Source organism: Trichomonas vaginalis, chromosome IV (genome assembly GCF_026262505.1).
Source record: "Trichomonas vaginalis G3 chromosome IV, whole genome shotgun sequence".
NCBI lineage: Eukaryota > Parabasalia > Trichomonadida > Trichomonadidae > Trichomonas > Trichomonas vaginalis.
Window position 1 is genome coordinate 29,554,359 of NC_067206.1, and position 20,971 is coordinate 29,575,329.

Consider the following 20,971-nt stretch of genomic DNA (forward strand, 5'->3'; position numbering starts at 1 on the left):
AGTCATTGCATATAATCTTTGAGTCTGGGAATATTGTATGGCACAAATGGGATATATAGAAACTTCCACCGAACAAATCTACAAATGTTAGACCATTCGGTAGTTTCTTAAGTTCTCTCAATATAATATCTTTACATCTACTCTTATTTCCAAAGAACGGTAACAGCGGTTTTGTAAAATTCATTTATATATAATAATAAAAATGTTTTTACCCGAAAAGTGACAGAAAAGTGACAAAATATGAAAACATATATAATTTGTGAAAAGTGACACAAAAGTGACATATTAAAAGTGATATAAAAATGACACCATTAATATGATGTAAATAACAACGGTTTTGGTTTTGTCACCGGCTGGTCGGCTGGGGTTCGGTCCTCCTCTTGGGTCTTGGGCAAAATTTCTTAGGGGCTAGAGGGCGCAACGCGCCTGGAAGCCCCACTCACCTGACCTTATTTCAATAAAAAATGAACATCGGATGGGCCAATTTTGAAAATCTTGATCAGCGGGCTCTCAGTGAAAACTCCAATGTTTAAGGTTTTGATCAAATCTCTTCTTTTTGATATCTGAAACGACAGATAGGTAGATAATGATATGGTCATGTTATAGCCATGCTTATGCAGAATGATATCTATTCTATCAAGAGAAAAAAGACCTCGAAGTGCAGAAAATTGAATAGTTGTAAACTAAAGCGGTGATTATTCAAATCCACCATTAAAAAATTGATTTTCAATTTTATTATAAATATATATCGAACACAATTTGAATATCATATTTCATTGTGAGATTGTCGATTATGTTGAAGAAAGTCACTCAATAAATTCGATTTTTTTACCAAAATTCAATTTAATCGTCATCTCTTAGAGTGAAGCTCCTCATTGGAGCTATAGGACCCCAACGTGGCAATATATTTCACCTCCATCGTGCTATGTATACATCAATGAATGTTGAGTTATATATAATAACACTGCAAGGACATACATGTCATAGAAATGAATCCCTGTGAATAAGGGATCCTTTGCTTTTATATGTATGTTTTATTAACAACATTCATATCTAGATACTCGCAACTAACATAACCTTATGTCATTTAAATACTATGAGATAATAACAAAAGCGTATAAATGATAGGTTTTTATATCAGGCAAATACATATATAAATTTCTAAAGGTGCCATTTTTTTGATGAGATAATTATTTTTGAATTGGAACTGAAGTATTTCTGGTGATTTCAACGAAATCGAAAGATTTATCGAGGAACTTCAAGCATTCTACTCTTGCTTTGCTGTTTGAAGGCCTTCTTGACAGCCCAATTGTATTTTGAAGGTGGTGCTTTATATTATAATAGATAGGGCGATTCCCGAAAGCGTCATACGCTACGTAGTTCATGATGAAGTCTTCACAATTGTTTTTCTCAGCCGAATAGTCTATTACGCTTTTATATTTATATGAATGATAGATTTCAAACAAATCTACGTTTATAAAGGAAAGTCCAGTAAGAACAATGTTGAAATCACGGCCTCTCTTCCAGCTATACTTTCCTTTTCTCCAAAGAGTTGCGTAATTTCCGAAAACTGACAATGGAAAGCCTCTACGTTTAAATTCTTCAAAAGCAGTGTCTAAAGCTGTAAAATTAACGAAAATATCATCATCAATATTGCATATGGTCTGAGTCTCGAGGTTTTGGGGTATTAAAAATCGAGCAACAAGTTCTCTCATTTCAGTATCAATTATTTCAATAGGAACTGTAGAGTTTGAAATGTTATATGCAGTTAAATTAGGAGCCGGTATTGAATGCTTGAAATCGTTCCAATATATGTAAATTTTTTCGCAATGCTTAGATTCTTGCTTTAAAAGTGAGTTTAATATTTTAGATAGAATTGGAATTCGACGGAAACTACTTAGGTATATGATTGAGTATTTGTCTTTACTTAATTCTCGATCAGGTTTAAGATTTGATAATCCAGGGCCAATAACTTGTGAATATCCGCTTGTTTCAATTATTGAAGTACCAAAAATGACTGAAAAGAATATACATAGCAAGGATAAAAATGTTATTGATCCAAAATTTGTCCATAATTTAACCAGAGCATAACTCATATCTTTTAAGGTTATCGTCCGACCAAACACCAATTATCGTTTTTTATATTTATGATTATCTCAGGAATATTCATGCTATTTACTTTATCATTTCAACAGGCAATATCAATATATTTTACTTTCGCTATTGTAGTTCCAAATAAATAGCATACACAATATTTTGATAAAAAATCAATCTGACAGCGAAAAACGGTTATTTGTCGGTACTTTCCCTTTTATAGCAAACACTTTTTTGACACACATATGACAACAGAGGATTATACCATGTTTGAGTTACTAAAAAGAAAAGATACAGGGTGAGATATAAAAAGACATCGACAAAAACGAAGTTCATTATACTCAGAATTTAAAGAATAGTAAAAATGAATATGAAACATGACTTTCATTTGATTTCGAGATAACATATCAATATAGAGATCTTATTGTGTTATGAAAATCAAGCTAAAACAGAGCTTGGCGAGCCACAAAAATTTGACGTCAAGGGTTAAATGAGTTTTGGTTTTATATTTCAAAAATCTTCCATATATATATTAGTCATTGAATCAGTATTTATCATCGTTTTGTTTTCAACTATTGGCGGTATCACGTATAATGGAGAATTCCACAGTAACATGAATGTTTTATTGTCATGGTCAGGAGACCTTTTCAATCTTGGACCAGCTATATACGCCGTAGTCAATGCACATCCAGATCAACATATTTCCTTTTATATTACAACTGTCAATGCAGATTTATTACCAAAATATAAAACTCATTTTGCAGAACGCCCAATCCTTAATACAAAATTCTATTTCGAAACATACCAAACACGGTACTTGACTAAAAGAATATGGATAGTTGGGTACGACACTTATATTCGAATTGTTTTTCCTAATGCGCATCCTGAAATGGAAAGATTCTTACAATTAGATGGAGATGCAATTGTAGTACAAGATATTAAAGATATGTACTTCCATGATTTCAACAACCAATCTGCAATCGTAGTTTTTGATTTTGCAAGAAGATTTGAAGGATTCAAAAATTACTTTAACGCCGGTGTTATGGTATTCAATAATTTTAAGTACATAAATGATAATATTCTGAATAAATCCATTGAATACTTGAAATGGCTCAATGGACACATGGGCCGTTGGTACAATGATCAAAGAGTATTAAACAAAATGTTTATAGACTCAAGAATAGTTTTCCCTCAAAAATATAACGAATTTGATTTCAGAAAGTTTGGGAATAACACCAAAATCTTTCATTTCTATCGTGCGAAGTGTAAACCATATAACCAAAAATGCAACAGAACGCAAGCTCCATACAAACTTTGGGATTGCTTTTATAAAACATACAAAGAAAAGCCTCTTTTATGGCGCGATACTCGTAATATTACAATCTGTACAAATGAAATGTTCAATTAACGTAGATGGTAAATTAATTATGATTCTCACAATTTTGAGAACTTCTGACATCATTTGCCAGACAAATTGAATGCAATGAAGTATGATTTTTTAATGCTTGATATAGATTTGTTATAATATAATGTATTTATTTTTCTAGTTGAAGTCTTGCGGACATGAAATTAATTTTTTTTTATTTTGGATATAGGTCAGGTGCGTGGGGCTTCCAGGGGCTGCGCCCCTTCTAGCCCCGGAGAAACTAGAGGAGGAATGATACAAAGACCAGATGAAAAAAATAAAAATATTATAATAAAATTAAATTTTTAGTCTTAAATTGTTTTTTTTATTCGGTATATTCTGAATCTTGAATGTCTTGGAAATTTTCTTCTTCTTCGCTCTCTGAGGTGAGGATTTCTTCGACTTCTTCTTCGCCATTGGGAGCAACAAATCCTGCGATGAAAACTTTGTATATACCTTCTTGAGGAGTCTCTATGATGAAAGTCGTATTGTTGAGGAAATGGAACTCGACATCTTGAACAAATTGGCAACTGCTGTGTGTGAATTTTGCAATTGTGAGAGGCTTTCCTTTATAGTCCTTGGGAAAGCTTGAGATGGTTACTGTTCCTCCATATGGAACTCTGGCAGGAATATCTAAAGCAACAGTTGTTATAACGTGGAAATTGTCTAAGAATTGAGGCATAGGTTCAATGCAGTATAGTCGTTTTGACTGGTTGTCTTTTGTGTAGAAATATAAATAGAATGACCTTTCACCATGTTCATTCAATTCTTCCAAATAATTGTATGAATTTGGATATATACGGACAAATTCAGCAATTTTAACTTCTTGTAAATGCTTCTGCAAGTTCTTTGGAAACAAGTGAATGAACTGGTCAATAGCTTGCAACGCTATGAGATTGGCAGTAACAGGTAAATATGAAGCAAACATGTCAACAAGTACGCCAGGGTCTTTGATTTCGTTTTCAAAAGGCTGAATGGCATCCATGACAGCTTGAAACATCTCGTTATAATCTCGATTGTCTTCTGAACCCCACTGTTCATTTAACTTATCTAACAATTCGAACCTTTTCTTTGCGTATTTTCTACGAACTTTCTCTGAAAGAGGAGTGTCTCTATCTTGTGTGTCTTGAATTTGAGACTTAAATTGTTTGCTAAAGGCGATATATCGTGTTTGCGACCTAGTGGTCATTGCAGAATGTGTTTCTGTATGTTCGATTGGATGTGTTTCTGTATTTTCGGGTGGTTGTGTTTCTGTATGTTCGATTGGAGTCTGATTGGTATGAACTTCTTCTGAAAATGCTTCTGTTCCGATAGTTGTTGTTGCCTGACCTGTTGGCTGAGTTGTTTCTGTTGTGTTTTGAGAAGAAGAACTCAAATTGTTGGACAATTTGTTTGCAATTGTATGAGGAAGTTGCTTTGGTATTATAGGAGGTCGTAAGGGTTTTGAGAATGGTGAGACATAAGTTGTAGGAACTTTAACTGCAGAGGTAGTCGACGAATTGTTTGCGACACTTGTTCTTCCTTCCATTATGAAAAATGAACTGTTTTTTTCGGACCACTCATAGAAAAGTTTGAAATAAACCGTTTTCGTCAACGGAGACCCCATCTATAATTTTATTTTATTGAAAAGTCTCCGTTGGCAAACCGTTCCATCTCAAATATTTGAGAAGATAACTTCACATTTTGACTTTTAAATACATATTTTTCACCATCGGACAAACTTTTGACTGGATGGACTTTACACGAACATTACACTTGTCAAAATATTTTTAACATACGATAGTATATATTTGTTCGAACAAATAATGGTCTATCGTCAACGCTCATAGAGATAGACCCACTTTTCTAAAGTATATATTTGAGTACTTTAAAAAAATATTATAGAACAATATAACAAATATTTTACAAAACCGACAACACTTTGACCAAGTAGTTTTTTGAGCTGAACAAAAAGTGTCATATAAACATCTGTCAAAAACCGCTTTTTAACTTCACTTAAAATGCCACGTAAGCTACGTAAGAATATACGTAAGAGGAAGGGAGCATTGAAACATCCAATAGTAAAACTGACACCACAACAACAGTTGCAACAACAAATGATGAATGACCCCACTATGTTGCAACAAATGTCAAGCAACCCTATGCTTTTAAACCGAGTTATTGGTGCACAGAGTGGAGGTTTAAGAGCGGCACTTTTAGCGAAAATGGCAGGCTATGGTGGAGCTGCAGACGGAACAGCTTATAACCCTCAAAGTCAAATGAATTTGAGTTCACTCAAAAATCAAATAACAGATGTCAAAAAGTCAAACATAGACATACAGAAACAAATAAATGAAAATGAAAAGAAACTAGAATATGACAGACACACAAAGAAACTCAATGAGTTAAACGTAGAGAAAAAGAAGAAAGAAGAACAACTGAAAGAACTAAGTACAGAGGAATATGCGAAAAAAGTGTCAGAAAAAGCAGCAGAAGTAGCAAAAATGGAACAAGATGTTATAAATTTGAAAAACCATACTACTCAATATAAAGTACTGAAAGATGAAGAGATAAAACAAAAAGCCATGAAGACATATATGGATAGCGATGAGTATAAAAAAGAAGTTGAAGCAAATGTAAAGGCAGAAAAACTTTTACAGTTGCAAAACCAAACCGTACAGTATGAAAACTTAGCACAAGAAAGTAAAAATAACGACGCAGCCATGCAAAAGGCAATGAAAAGCGCAGAATATATAAAAGCTAATAATGACTGGTTAGATGCCCAAGCCAACGCCAAAGCAGCCCAACTTATAGGGTCAATAAGGACAAAAATACAAGCGGATGAAGACAGTTCAAATGAAGCTTTAATGAATGCTGACTTTAAGAATGCCTTCGAAGCTCTTCATAGTAAGGTGAAACTAGTGAACGACTTCTCATCTGGAAAGAAACTGAAGTCTGAAGGTTTCGACAAAGAGTTAAGAGAAGTAGCACAAAATATGACGAAAATAACAGATGCAGCAACGAGACAGGCAGTTCAAAGTGCCTATGACGCCGTTAGAGCACTGTTGTGGAAAGTCAAGAAAAAGAGTTACAACAGACCAAAACAGACCTAGTAAATGCTTTCTTAAAAACGAAAAGTCAAGTAGGACATTATGCTGCAGATGGAACATATGTGCCAGCTGGTGGAACTTATATACCACCAAACCCTCCAAGAGAAGCACCTGCACCAGGACTACCTAAAACATTTACATCGTCACATGGACACAGACACAGGCATGCACCAAAACCAACACAACAACCAACAGTTCAAAATCCAGCACCACAACAACAACCAACACAGCAACCAACAGTTCAAAATCCAGCACCACAACAACAACCAACACAACAACCACCTCCACAACCAGCACAGCAACCACAAACAGAGCAAAGACATAAAAGAAGTAGAGAAAAAGGAAACCAAGAATTCTTAAAAATGCTTAAGGAAGATTATGGTTACCCAGATACTCTTGACTTTAGTGACAGATATAAAGAAGCTATTAGAAAGTTCAAGGAAGGAAATACTGACCCGAACCTATTTAGCTTTATGGTTCAGCATCAAATCGGATATAATCTCAAACCTGGAAAATACAAGCTCGCTAAGGGATATGATTTAATAGCATATCATCCAAATGACATGGATGAATTTACTCCGAGATATTTGATGTCAGAGCTAAATGATAATTCAACTCTCTTCATGAAACGCGTAAAAAATAGAGACGGAACGGAAAAAGAAAGGTTTATGAGTCCGGATGACTTAGAGAGGGAACTTGTTAAAAACGGTCTCGGAATATATGAAATGCCAGCAGATGAGGTACAAGAAACTCCACAGGAAGAAGTTCAGATACAACCAGACACGGAAGAAATAGTTCAGCAACAACAGCTAGAAGAGCCTGAAGGAAACGAACAAGTCCCTCCTTTGGAAACTAACTTCACAGAACTAGATGAAGATTTGGAACAGCCGAAAAATCTTGACCCTCAACAAGTGTATGAGGAGAATATGGAATCTTTCCAAGAGTCTAAGCAAAATTCGGCTGACATAGTAGAAGAATATCGAAAAATGTTTACCGACATACAAAAGACTCCAACATCAGATGAAAATATTCAGCATAGAATGGAAGTACTGAAAGATAATGTACGCAAATACAATAATCCTTTTTACTTACGACCATATAACGTTCAATCTTTGGCTGAACTCGGTGAAAATAAAAGGTTAAATTTCAACAAAACATATAGAAATGAAACATTGTTTAAAGTTCATTCAGAACCTAACCAATATGGAAACAAACCTACTTTTGTTTCTGCAGACTATGGAACTACAATGAGATGAGGTCATAAAGCTAATCAGGATAGGTGGTTCATAAACTTACAACCTCAATTCCAAGAAGTTGTAGACGCAATGGAAGTGAATGGTGAACCAGATATAGCTGGTATTTTCAGCGCGGCTTTAATGCCATTGAAAGATATGAAAGATGCAGATATTTTGGACCAGTATGAAATGAACATGGCTGAGGGAAATATAACACCTGACGTTCTAGAACATTTATCTCAAAGAACTACACAGAACCATAGAGATGGTATATTTGGTGAAGAGTTTAGAAAGAGAGTTAGGGAAGAGAAGGAAGAGAACCTATTGTACATGACCTTGCAAACGAATGTTTGCAAAATGTCATAAAAACTTACTTTGCAGACAATGAACCGAGAAGGGATGAATATTTAAGAAAACTCAAATGGACAGTACCAAATGAAATGTTAGTATTGAAAAACATGTTCCATGACAAAATAAAACCAACTACAGAAATAAATGACGCAAGACTGAAACGTTGGGTAAAAGCTTTCCCATTCACAAAAGATATTATTGGTAACATGGAAAGAAAACCAGAATGGCTACAAAAACATATATTTGGAAACGAGCTTATTCCATATGGACAAGCTATATTTGAAGAGCTTGAACCGGAAACTCAGGAAAGAGTCATGCAAACAATAAGCGACGACTCAAATACAAACTATGACAAAATCTTTCTAGGATATTGGTTACCTGAGATGGGCGACCAGAGCCCAAAGGCAAAAAGGACATGGGAAATTTACAACATACTAGGTGAACATGAGGCAAAGATGCAACAACTTGAAGCAGAGGGCAAGTTACCAAAAGCGACACCAAAGAAGAAGAGAAGAGTAGAACAAAGTGAAAGTAGTGAAGAAGTAACTTCATCTAGTGAAAGTAGTGGCAATGAAGGAAAAAGAAGAGTTAAAAACTCAGCCAGGAAGAAAGTAAAGCTTGGTCCGAGTGGGTTCTATTATGACATATAAATCCAACTATTCTATATTTTTACCCATATGAAATGTACGCCGCTCAGAATATTACGCCAACAGTTTTGGATGCCATGAACGGAAATGTTTCCGAATGGTATAACGAATGCGACAATGCCATTAGAAGGTCAGAAATAGTTCCTGGAACTTACGAATATACAACTGCTGTTTCTTATGGAAACGTAGGTGAGTTTGGAGAAGGTTCTTCAACAACAGTAGATATTGCTTGCGACAGGTTTCATATTATTTCTATTGACAACTCATTCTTATACGTGGAACAAGACATTGAAATAAAACCTTCTGCCAAGTTGTCTGACAAGAAAGGTTGCAATGGAATTTTCTATGTCGGATACCAATATGCTCCAGAAGTTTTTATGGGATATAAGATATATTCTAACTCTGACTTAGTTCAAACAGTAACATGGGCAAACTATGAATGGTTCGCTTTGAGAAACTCAGTACAACCACAAGCTAGAGAACAAACAGACCAGTATGCAACTATTGAGAAAATAAGAAGACTTGACCCTAACGTTCCAGGAGTTTATGTTAACCTTTCTGGTTCAGATGGAACTGCTGCCACTAAAGTAAAACTGAAACTTAGAGTTCCTTGTCATCTTTCCTCATCTTCAGGTTTTTAAGATACTTGCCAAACTGGGCATGAAAAATTTCTATCGAACTTACTCCAAGCAAAAATAACTTAGTCATTGCACCAACACAAGACCCATTCACTATTGAAGCCAAAGCAACAGCTCAGGAAACATTCGCTGCCTTTTGCAAAAACAAAGTTGACTTAGACTTTGGTTTCTCAAACTTCAACAATGAAGTAAACTACTATATGAAGGATAATGGTGGTGCAAACGTATGGGACCCAGTTAAGTTCACATGCGAAAAATTTGAATGCAAGAGAATAGAAAGCAGACTTGCAGTCTATATGTTGGACCCAGATATTTCAAATGCTTTAGCTGCCAAATATATTGCAGTTCCACTTATGTTCCCTATACACCAAATATCTGTCAAAGACTTTGCAGGTGAAGTTGGAAACCAAAGTGCTGACCCAGGTGCAAGAACAGATATTGCCTTAACAACTGCAATGAAACATGCAGATACTATGTTTGTACTGTTCAGACGAACTATAAATGACTATTCTTGTTTCTACAACCCTGGTATTAAATATCATATAAACATAGATGGCAAATATTATCCAAGAGAAGAATATTCTACAGTTGAGGATATGAGGTCATACAACTTGACATTAGATGCTATGAACTTTAACAACAACTTCACAACAACCATTAACCCTGAAATGCAAAGTTCTATTATGCCATATGTGAAAGTATGGACTCATACAGGAGGTCAAAAAACTCAATATACAAATGGAGACCGTTCAAACTTTTGGCTTGGCATTCCATTTGCTGACTCAGAAGACTTTATGGGTGGTATTTCAACTGTTGGTACAGTTCAAATACAATATACTGGTGACAGAGACGGTCCAGATGAATTGAGAGCAAAGAAGTTTACAAAACCAATAGCACTTTTCACGGAAGATGCTCTTTTGAAGATTCGTTCGATGAAACCTGCTGGGGCTCCTCAGATTGGCATAACGACAGTTTCCATCGAGCAGATTTTGGCAGCAGGTCAGTAAGTTGTTCTTTGACACTTTTCTCACCATCGTAAATAGTTATGACACCTGTTTTGACATAATACTGTATTATAAACTTACCTTTAGAAATATCTGTAAGTTTTGAAGTTATATTTTTGTCTGCTTCAAGAACTTTCACCATTTCAGTTATACCAACTTTCTTTGCTTTATAAAAATATTTAGGTTCAGCAAAGACTGCTATTCTATAACATTTACCATTGTTTGTATAAAGAACTATTCTGTCAATGAACTTGTATTGTTTGTGAGTATAAACTTTGTTTTGCTTCAATTCAAAGAGATATCCGAATACGTCCATCTTTTTATTCTAAGTAAAATGTCATTTCCGAAAAATAGAAGCGTAAGTGTTTCAAAAGGTTTAATGGCGGTGGCAGATGTGAAGTTAAATTCACCAACTCAAACAAACAGTCAAAGTGTTATTGTCAATGTCAAAGACAGAGATGTTGAAATGGGGAAACCATACGAAGACGAAGATGGTATAACAATTGTTCCTGTAAAAGAACCAACATATCCTGAAGTTAACAGAGACTTAAGTTCTGTTGCAGATATTCGAAACGATTACCAACAACTGAAAGACAAACTTCAAACTCAGGAGAAGATTTGTCAAGCTTTAAGTATAATGTTAAACTTGGTCGAACACAACCCTGTAAAAGTGAACTCATATGTCATTGCACCTCATGAAGTTTTGAAAGAACTCTTGAAACTTTTGACAGAGGCAGACGATATAAACATCAAAGAAATAGAACCCGACATTAGTTGCTGTCGTGTTTCATATAATGTCATTGACAAGATATACGTTATGAAAGGAGGTGAAACGTTGAACTTAAAATATAGTTTCCCAGACGTTATAAAAATATTTGACGACCACAACATTTCATTAAATTTATTTGCTAAGTAAATGGCAGAAGACATAATGGTTTATACTATTACGACTAAAAACCCTGAGTCATATAATTCTATAACAACAAACTTACAAAGTCCTCAAGGACGATATTGTAAACTAACCTTAAACACAATGACGACTAAAGCCTGTTTTGCTCTTTTGACACCAGAAGACTTTATTGTTGTGAATGGTAAAAAATACTCCTTTGAAGATACTTACTCAGATATGCCACCAACAGGTTTTGTTGACTTATTTAATACTTTAAGTACGGGTGTAACATGTGCTGCAACTAGAGCAGGTTTCATTATGTTTGGATGTCCGACTGAGTTTACTATAAACGATATGAGCTATAATACAAAACTTATTTCTGGTTTTTACTACCAACAGTTTCCTATAACAGGAAAAGGTGTCATACAAGGAATGTCTATTCCATTGACATTAAGCACACCAATCTTATATATTGTTTCAAACTTAGGTTCAAAGTGTTATTCGAATGTCGACAGAAACTATTATGACCAAAAGATACTTATGCGTATAAACAATACTTTCTCTGCTGGTTTGCCTATTGTTCATTCGAATGCAGAATTTTCAACCTTAGTGAACTCAAACACTTTGGCAAGTATAACGTTGACATTAGTTGACGCAAACTTTGTTCCTGTAAAACTTTTATGTCCTATGTATTTGTCAATGACGGCAGAAAGTTTCGAATTGGAAGATGCAACTGGTGAAAGTATTGTATTACAAGAACAACTTCAACAACAAATAGCTCAAGAACAACAAATGCAACAAATGGAACAACAAAGTCAAGAATAAAAAAATAATATTTTTTTTATTCTTATAAAAATGTACAGAATAGATGTTTCAGATTTTTATGACTTCCAAGCATTCAGAAATATGTGTCCATTTCGAGACTATAACAAAGCAGTCGAGAATTTGAAACGTTTAGTCATTTATGTCGACTCTGCCCCAGAATGTTATGTTATGAAAGAATGGGATGTAGTCTTTAACAAACCTAAAGCGACAATAGTTTCAGAACAAGAATGTAGACAGAAACTTAAGAAAATAAAAGTCGTACAAGTTGGTATGAAGATGTTAGATGCTTGGGATATCTTATTGTCAAAGTTAGAAGATTTTTCAGTTCGAGGTATAAAGTTCTATACACCATCTCCAAACTTCTATTCTATCTTCACTGGATATAAATATGAACAAGTAGAATGGAAAGAAAATATTATAGAAGCTTGGTTAGACCATGTCAAAGAAATTATATGCAATGGAAACGAAAAGGTTTATGAGTATATCTTATGTTGGTTTGCAAACATCTTACAACATCCAAGTGCTAAAAATGAAACTGCTCTCATTATAATTGGAAAACAAGGAACATGTAAGAACACATTCTTTACAGATATCTTATGCAAACTTTTAGAAGGTTATTCGAACCCTAATATGACAAACTTAGAAAACATCTGTGGTAAATTTAACTCTTCAATTGAGAATATGAAACTTATAGTTTGCAATGAACTTCAAAGTATAGATACAACAAAAGTTTTAAACTCAGATGCTTTGAAGAGTCTTATAACAGATAAAGTTGGAGTTGTTGAAAGAAAGTATAAAGACTCAAGAGTTTGTGAGAATGTTGCAAACTTCATTATGGTTTCAAACAATGCTGTTCCGATGAAGTTAGAAAGTTCTGACAGAAGATATGTAGTCGTCAGAACGTCAGATTCTCATATGCAAGATACTGAATATTTTGACGCTTTGTCAGAATGTTGACATCTGACTTTTACAACCACTTGTTCTCATATTTCATGACATTAGATATTTCTAACTTCAATCCAAGACAAATTCCACATACCGAAGAGAGACAAACATTGTTAGAAGCAAACAAGAGTGTATATGAACTGTTCATAGAAGAAAGCGACTTTGAGTGTTTAGATGAAAAGTCTTTATATGATGAATATAAACAATATTGTCAAGAGTATGGTTATATGCCAGCGTCTAAACGAACATTCTTGGCAAATGTCAAAAGTCTTTTAGACGTACAGAATGGTGTATATACAAAGAAAATTTTTTCTGAGTAAATTTTAAAAAAATATTTTTTTATCCGATAGAAAAAGATGGCAAAATTCATCTCAGTAAATAAGTACATGACAGAAGTCAAAGATAAGTTAGCTCCATTCGCATATTTGAATGTTTACTTCTACAATTTTGAAAAGTCTACATTCAGCAAATTTTGGAACATCGAACCAGTTAAGTTTGCTATTGTGACTAAAAATGGTGCGAAATTTGAAGACTTAGACATAGAAGGTTTGTTAACAGTCAAAGAAAGTTTTGACAGAAGGTTCTCAAACCTTAAAGAAGGCAAAGCATACAAACTTGTTATACCTTATGAACCAAAGAAGACAGACGACTATGAATATTATGAGTCTAAAGTTGTAGAAGTTCAAGGTAAATTGGGTAAAAAGATTTTAGAGTCTAAGCCAGTGTTTACTCCTAAAGAGGAAGAGAACATTGACATTGACCCAGAAATGTTCTAAAAATAAAATTTTATTTTTACATGTCAAATTTCTTCTTCGGTGGAACTGGCTCTGGTTCAGGTTCTTTCTTCTCTTCTTCTACTTTCTTTTCTTTCTTCTTCTTTTCTGGTGGAGTTATGTCAAATTTGGCGCAACCATATTTATGTAAAAGTTCTTTGTCCTTTAATAGCTCTTCTATTCTGTTTTCTATTTCATCTTCAAGAAAAGCGCATGTGTCTTCTTTGCATTCTAAGAACTTTTGTTGGACTTCATCTTTCCAATCGGCGTCATCTCTGTCAACAAGTCTGTCATTGACAAATTTTAAGACTGCTCTGCTTAATGTTTTATGGTTCTTGTCATATTCCCAGAAACAGAACTTTAGAACAAATTCACCTTTCTTGTTTACACTATGTAAGATTTTATGGTCGACAGATGTTTTGCTGTCAAAAAGTTTGTCTCGAATATAGATAGCGAAATCGCTAGACATTTTCTAAAAGATAAAAATTTTAATTTTTCTAAAAATATGTTAGAAAAAAAGTTTGCTGACATTGACAAAAAATTTGAGAATGTTTTAAATAAGAACAAGAGGAAGTTAGAAAATGCTCAGATAAAACCTATACATGACAAGTTCTTATTTGCTCAGAATGGTATAACAGGTCTAATTGCACCACCTGGGTCGGGTAAGACTTTCACTTATCTTAAAATGGCTGCACAACAACAAGAACTAGATGAGAAGAACCCATTCTATGAGTTAGTTGTTATTTGTTCGACTTCTGGTCAATTTGACCAAACCGTCAATTCGTTCAAAGATATTATAAAGAAGTCTAAGTTAGTATGTATAAAAGACTCTGAGTTGTTAGATTGGATAAAGAAGTACCAAAGAAGAGTTTTGAAGTATAATGCTATAAATGAGTATATAAATTCTAAGTTCAAAGACCCTAATGAGGAAATGCAGAGAATATTAGAGAAGAAACACTTCAGAAACAAACAGAAAGAGATAGAATACATTTCGAAGAAATTGCAATCTTACGATTGGAAGACTTACCCTCACAGATGTCTTCTTATCTTAGATGACTTTGCTTCTCATCCTTTGTTAAAGAATAGAGAACAAGATATGTGTCGAATTCTCAAGAAGCTCAGACACTTTAACATCTCAGTCGTAATATGTGTACAGACAGCAAAGAGTTTAAGTAAGGATGTAAAGAGAATACTTACTGACATTATACTTTTCCCAGGATTGTCCGAAGACGATTTCATGGAACTTATGAAAGAGTCCATGGCAGGTAAGTTTGACAGACATGAACTATGGGAGAAGTATAAAGTCATACAAGACCCTCATACTTCTTTCAGAATTCATATCTACGCAAACAAAGTTCAAATTGTAAAAAGTCAAGCTTGAAAAATGTAAGTGTTTAGTCTTAGTAAGTAAGTCTGTTGTGGTTCTGCAGCTTTCGGTTCTTCTGGCTTTGGAAGGCATTCAGGAAGAGGAACGTCAGTCATCCGTTTGTGTCCTGTCGGAAGGAAAAACTTTTTCTGTCGGAAGGAAAATTTTTTCTGAAGTTCGACCAAAAAGTTCTCAATTTTCGAAAATTTGAATGGTTTACGGACGGACAACTGGAAGAGTTCTTCCTGTAGTCGGGAAAATTTTTTCCAGTTGTCGGGAAAATATTTTCCTGTCGGATGGAAGGACTCGGAATGCCAGAAGGATTTGACGAGGCAATTTACCTTATAGAGCTACCTGAGCCATCTGAAGTCAAGCTTGAAAAATATAGAGTGCATTTACCCTACTTGTTTGAAGTTGTCAAAATACTCTGTTATTTTTTCCTTTAACAATGGCAAATCTTCTTTGAAGGTAAAAATTGTACAACCTTTAATATCATAGTGTGTTTGAGGTAACGTATCTTGAACTATTTGTTTCACATCTTCATTTGGAGTCATTGAAATCGGTAAGTTTTCGCGATAGAACCAATTTCTGTCAGATTTGCAAATCTTAGCAAGGTCGTAAAAGCTTTTGTTGTTTCTTCTGACTAAATGCAACATAACCATGTCACTGTCTTCCATATCTTCAGTATAAATCATATACTTATAGTTCTTTTCCTTTCCTTTTGGTACCGAACGTGGTATTCTTTTCTGAATGCTTTTGTCTTTTGCTTCAAGCTTGTTTTCCATCTCTTTTCTCATTTCTGTATGTAAATCGTCAAGAAGTTTGTAAACATGCCATGCATAACGAGGAGAAGCCCACATTGCAACAGCATTTACTAAAAGTCTATGAACATAATATCCTCTTAAATTTATTGGCAAATTTTTACGATTTTCATGTGTTTTATGCAAGACCGAGAATTCTCGGTCTAGAGAAATTTCACTCAAAAGTTCTTGTGTGCTTTGGTTTCTGAACCAGTCGTCTGTATGTTTGGTATCTGGAGAAAATAGAACGATATAAGTTTACATTTGTAAGGTTACTTTAGTGTTAGTCATATTTGAATTTTACGGTCAAAAATAAATTTAGGTGAACTAGTGCAAATGCACACAACTTTTCACCTCTTTTTTTAACCTCATATGTCCTTACTGAAAAAGTATGTGTTCCATATGTCATTTTACTCAGAATTTTATACAGAATTCGGCAAAAATAAAATTTAGGGTAGAAGGGTATATCTATCCCGTTTTCTACCCTTTTTTCTACCATAAAGTTTTATAAGCGTTTTACATGGTAAACATTGTGAATTCGTGAAATTCTAAACAATTTTGTGGCTTCGATTTCCTCTGTCAGTATGTCAAAAGTTTTCACAATATTGAATGTATCTTTATATTTCTTCTTGACATCTGAAAGAAGGAAATCGTCAGCTGTTGGATAGTTTTTGTTTAGAAATGCCAATATGTTCATTTTGTTTTCTGCTGGTTTCTCTATCTCTTTCTTTAAGTCAGCATAGTCGTTTCGCATACGTTCTATCTCTTTGACAGAATAGTTATATTTCCTTATTGCTGCTTTACATTTAGAACATTGTGGGTTCATTTTAGCATTGTACATTGAAATTTGTCCTGCAAGAACAACTAAAGCGTCAATGGTCCTCTTAAATTCAAAACATGCAGGTCTAATTTGTTCGTTCCATACCTTATTTCTTTTGTCTTTATTTCTTATTTCCCAAACACATTTAGCTACTAACGTAACAAAATTGTCATATGTTTTGAATTCTTCAGATTTGTATAAGTCAGATATGTTCTTATATACCATATTGCAGTCTTTGTCCATGACTTTGTGGTTGCAATGAATTCCAAGGAACTCATAGTTAACTTTACGTATGAACTTCTTAATTTCAACTGAGTCGGTTGGTCTGACTTCAATTTCTTCAAATTCTGGAATAGTAAGCTTTTGTTGTTGTATTTCAGGAAGTTTAGGTAGATGGTCAATAATATCCTGCATTTCATAAAGATATTGTTCATTTGTTTCATCTTTTGCAGTGCAATCTAAATCTCCTTGGAGAAGTTCTTGCTTTATCTTCTGGATTGTTGTTTCGAAATCAAACGAATCTGGAATAGTTTTTGACGTATCTACTAACATTGAAGTTGGGTTCATAACTAAAGAGTTTGGTAAAGTTGATGCTAACATGTTCTTACAATAAAAATAAAAAATATTTTTTAAAAAAACTAACTTTATTTTTTATTTTTTTGTGAAAGTGTCAAAAATAAATTGTTTTCATGAGTTTTCTACGATGGTAGAAAAAAGGGTAGAAAACGGGATAGATATACCCTTCTACCCTAAAAGTATTTTTCAATACTTTTTCAGCACTTTTCCGTAGTTATATATGAAAGACAATTCGAGATAAAAGTCATAGTACAATGGAATAATATATTGCACACCATTTGTTGTGAACCAAACTTGAAAGTCAGAGAAACTGTTACTAGATGGTTCGTAGAATTTGGAAGCAAAGTCATAAAAGTCCTTACCAATACATAGAAAACTATTGTTGCTTGAACTGAAACTTGCATGACACATAACATTTTGAGGGTCAAATACGTTTCTATAAACTGTCAAATCTGCTGGTGGAAGTATAAATTTAAATGGACCATCTGGTGGTAATGGTTCGTTCTGGTTTAGTAACCGAAGAAATTGTGCCCAAGAACGTTTGTCTACTTCCCAAAATAAAAACTCTGTATCTCTTGGAGGGTTAATTTCAATCTTTTGAAAATGAAACGGTGGAGTTCATCTTGTCATATTCTAGTTTCAGATAGTATGTTCCATTTAGTAAAGAGTCGTATTTTTCTTGAAATTCCCAATAATATTTGTTCATTTGAGTTTGAAAGTCATTTAGAGTTTTCTCAAGACTTTCGTCTGAACGAATTGTAAAGATTCTCATTTCGTCAAATTTGTCTATTAGACCATCATGACCTTCATACTGCCCATGAAAATATACTGCGAACATAAATGCGTTAGTTCTATTTGAAAACAAAACTCTTCTAAATCCTATTGCCTTTGCATCTGAAGGACTTTGAAGCCAACGAATTGGATAGTCAAACCTGTATGCTCGGGATGAAATTTCTTCATCTGAAATAGTCCTACCAGCATTTGTAAAGATATAGTCTAACGGTTTTGTATCTGCTACTTTTGTTCTTTGTTTTTCAACCTGAAGCATTTAATATATGTAAAAATATATTGTTTTAAAATGGTATGCCATATAGCTTCTTGAATTTGTTAAGAAGTATTTGAACGTATTTTCCATCTGTATCTCTAGTGTTTACATAAGCATAGCCCGCCTTAGTAAAATATACTTGTAATTTCCTATGGTTTACGCCGGTATAAAAGTAGAAAGAGTCTTGTTCTTCGCTATAGTAGTAAAACTCAAACGTATGCTTGCCATAGTCTGTAATTTCAATTGTTTCATCTTCTAGTTCGTCGACAAATTCGAATACAATATCTCCAAATTTGCCTTTGTTCTTATTGTTTTCAGAACGAGTGACCCAACGTAAGTTTTCAAGTCTATTGTCGTTTCTTATATGGTTTATATGGTCTACAAAAGGTAAATTGTTAGGATTCAGTATAAAATGAGTTGCAATGACAACATGTTTAAGATAGTGTTTTCCACCCATCTTCATAATAGCATATCCGTCATTTCGCTTAAAACTCTTTTTGTCTTTTTGTTTCTGACTTCAAATGACTCACAACAGTGAATTTCATATTTCTCATCTAACAAACAAGTTTCCCAACGGTCTTCTCCAACAAACTCAGCGTACATTTCAAATAAAAAATGTCACTTTTTTAAAAATAAATTTTTTACTTCATGCAATGTTTTATTTTTGTGCCGTCTTCAAGTATGCCCCAATATTTCCTTTTCGATATTACATGAACTTCGGAAAATACCTTATCTAGCTTAAAACAGCCCATCTTTTCACCGACCATACCCATTTCAATGAGTTTGTTGTATCTTTCTTCGTTCGTCATGAGTGCGTCAATGTTCTCATAGTAAACCTTAACTTTCGATTTGACTTCGGAGAAGAATTTGTTGTAGTTGTCAAGGACTGCTTTTGCGAACTGAGGGTAAGACCAATGTTCGACAATAGGTTTTAATGTGGTTACTAAGCCACTTTGACCTTGAGTGAATTCGTACTTCAAAACAAAAGGAGAAAACCTTTCAACAAAGTTGTCGACCTTCTCATAATGTTTACTCTTCATCTCTTGAGGTTTCTTAATGGAATATCCCCATGTCGAATTCATAAGCAATTTGAGTGTCATTGCAAGTTTGGGGTTTGAAGCTTTCCTAATATCATACAGTTGTTGTATGACTTTTCCAACTGTATAGTTCCTTCCCGGGAACTCACCATCTTCGTTTGGAATTCCAGTCGGAATATATTGGACAAACCTCATGTACGCAGGGTTAAGGTCGACATAGTATATCTTTTCGTTTGAGTCGAACTTGTCGCAACCAATTGGTCCAGTTTGTGGAAATTCAAGTGAGTCTCTTATCTTCTGAGAAACTTCTCCTGTTATCTCATAAACATCGTCGAAGCAACCTGTTTCATATAAAACCTTCTGACCTAACTCAGATGCTCTCCAATACAATTTGACGTCAATTGGATGTCTCAATGGAAGTTTGTTTATAGCATCTTGAAGTTCTTGCAACCTCATTGGAAGTTCTTCTGGTTCAGGTTGGTATCCGAACAAACCAACTCCTTGTGGAACTGTGTACTTCTTTTGTACTAGAACTTTGTCTGGAACAACTTTTGGTCTTGCTAACAATGAAAAGTTTGTTTCGTCTTTTGGTACAAAAGTTTCTGTCAGCTTGTCATCTGGAATTGGTTCCAACAAACCTTTCTCGAAAAGAATGTTTACAGCTCTGACAATGTTGCACTTACTTTTACCAAAGAATGGGTTTGTAAGACTTTCGTTCAACATGAAGTGGTTGTGGACAATTACAATCTTCAACCATGGTAAGTCTTTGTCAACAACATAGTCGTCATGTGAAGAACCTTTAGCTGTAGGTATGTTGACTCGGATATTGACATTTGCCAACGGTGCAATTTTTGCCAATTGACCTCTGAGAATGTACCTTGTCTTCACACATGACTCAAGATACTTCATCTTCTCATCTGTAACAAGACCAGAGTTCCTGAGACATGTAAGAATGCAAGGTTCGTTGACAATTGTTTCAATTGAATTGTAAATCCCATACCTTGTCAAGTCAATGTCAGACTTATTTATGAACGGGAAGTATCCAGCATGTTGTCTGACTGCTTGAGGGTTAGGTTGGTACCATTCGAACTTGACACTTGCAATTCCTTCAATTGCATTCAAAATGTCTGAGTTGGAGTCAACCATTTGTTCTCTCTTTGTAGTCTTGAAAGCGTCAAGAAGTTTTGCGGCTGTTTGTTCATTGCCATGTGCATAGTAAATGTGACCATCCAAATCTGTTATGGTCAATCTGAGATTGTGTCCTTTCTTATTTCCGTCTTGAATTGCAGCAAGTACACCCATGAAGCCTTCTTTGTTCTTTCCTTCGTCAAAGTTTACTGTAAAGGTTCGACCGGATGTAATTTGACTTCTAACTTCACGATACTTTTCATATGCATATCTTGTTCTTTCCATGGGAGCATGTGCGTCTTCA

The 20,971-nt window shown here is 34.4% G+C and overlaps 7 protein-coding genes and 4 pseudogenes across 11 annotated transcripts, besides 1 other annotated feature; 6 read left to right on the forward strand and 5 right to left on the reverse strand.

The window, feature by feature from the left end:
- Positions 1–1,190: 1,190 nt before the first annotated feature.
- TVAGG3_0191230 (macromolecule glycosylation) lies at positions 1,191–2,096 on the reverse strand (the record flags this gene model as incomplete). Its single annotated transcript, XM_051225995.1, has 1 exon — positions 1,191–2,096. One exon carries the CDS (start codon positions 2,094–2,096, stop codon positions 1,191–1,193), a length of 906 nt encoding a protein of 301 aa, XP_051110981.1.
- A 2,221-nt stretch (positions 2,097–4,317) lies between these two features.
- Positions 4,318–5,027, reverse strand: TVAGG3_0191240 (attachment subunit-related family; the record flags this gene model as incomplete). Its single annotated transcript, XM_051225996.1, has 1 exon — positions 4,318–5,027. A coding segment is annotated over one exon (710 nt), but the record flags the coding sequence as incomplete, so codon positions are not given.
- Positions 5,028–6,213: 1,186 nt separating this feature from the next.
- On the forward strand, positions 6,214–7,570 carry TVAGG3_0191250 (annotated as a pseudogene). Its single transcript has one exon. A coding segment is annotated over exon 1 (1,357 nt).
- Positions 7,571–7,778: 208 nt separating this feature from the next.
- Positions 7,779–20,971: part of a mobile genetic element that runs on past the window's edge.
- Positions 7,914–8,300, forward strand: TVAGG3_0191270 (annotated as a pseudogene). The gene has a single exon. A coding segment is annotated over exon 1 (387 nt).
- On the forward strand, positions 8,939–10,466 carry TVAGG3_0191280 (annotated as a pseudogene). Its single transcript has one exon. A coding segment is annotated over exon 1 (1,528 nt).
- Positions 11,380–12,177, forward strand: TVAGG3_0191290 (uncharacterized protein; the record flags this gene model as incomplete). Its single annotated transcript, XM_051225997.1, has 1 exon — positions 11,380–12,177. One exon carries the CDS (start codon positions 11,380–11,382, stop codon positions 12,175–12,177), a length of 798 nt encoding a protein of 265 aa, XP_051110983.1.
- TVAGG3_0191300 (uncharacterized protein) lies at positions 12,208–12,913 on the forward strand (the record flags this gene model as incomplete). The annotated part of the gene is made up of 1 exon (XM_051225998.1): positions 12,208–12,913. A coding segment is annotated over one exon (706 nt), but the record flags the coding sequence as incomplete, so codon positions are not given.
- On the reverse strand, positions 13,915–14,364 carry TVAGG3_0191310 (uncharacterized protein; the record flags this gene model as incomplete). The annotated part of the gene is made up of 1 exon (XM_051225999.1): positions 13,915–14,364. One exon carries the CDS (start codon positions 14,362–14,364, stop codon positions 13,915–13,917), a length of 450 nt encoding a protein of 149 aa, XP_051110985.1.
- TVAGG3_0191320 (protein of unknown function, DUF4106 family) lies at positions 14,401–15,258 on the forward strand (the record flags this gene model as incomplete). The annotated part of the gene is made up of 1 exon (XM_001289794.2): positions 14,401–15,258. A coding segment is annotated over one exon (858 nt), but the record flags the coding sequence as incomplete, so codon positions are not given.
- Positions 18,531–18,959, reverse strand: TVAGG3_0191330 (His-Me finger endonucleases family; the record flags this gene model as incomplete). The annotated part of the gene is made up of 1 exon (XM_051226000.1): positions 18,531–18,959. The coding sequence occupies one exon, from the start codon at positions 18,957–18,959 to the stop codon at positions 18,531–18,533; it is 429 nt and encodes a 142-aa protein (XP_051110986.1).
- Positions 19,931–20,930, reverse strand: TVAGG3_0191340 (annotated as a pseudogene). The gene has a single exon. A coding segment is annotated over exon 1 (1,000 nt).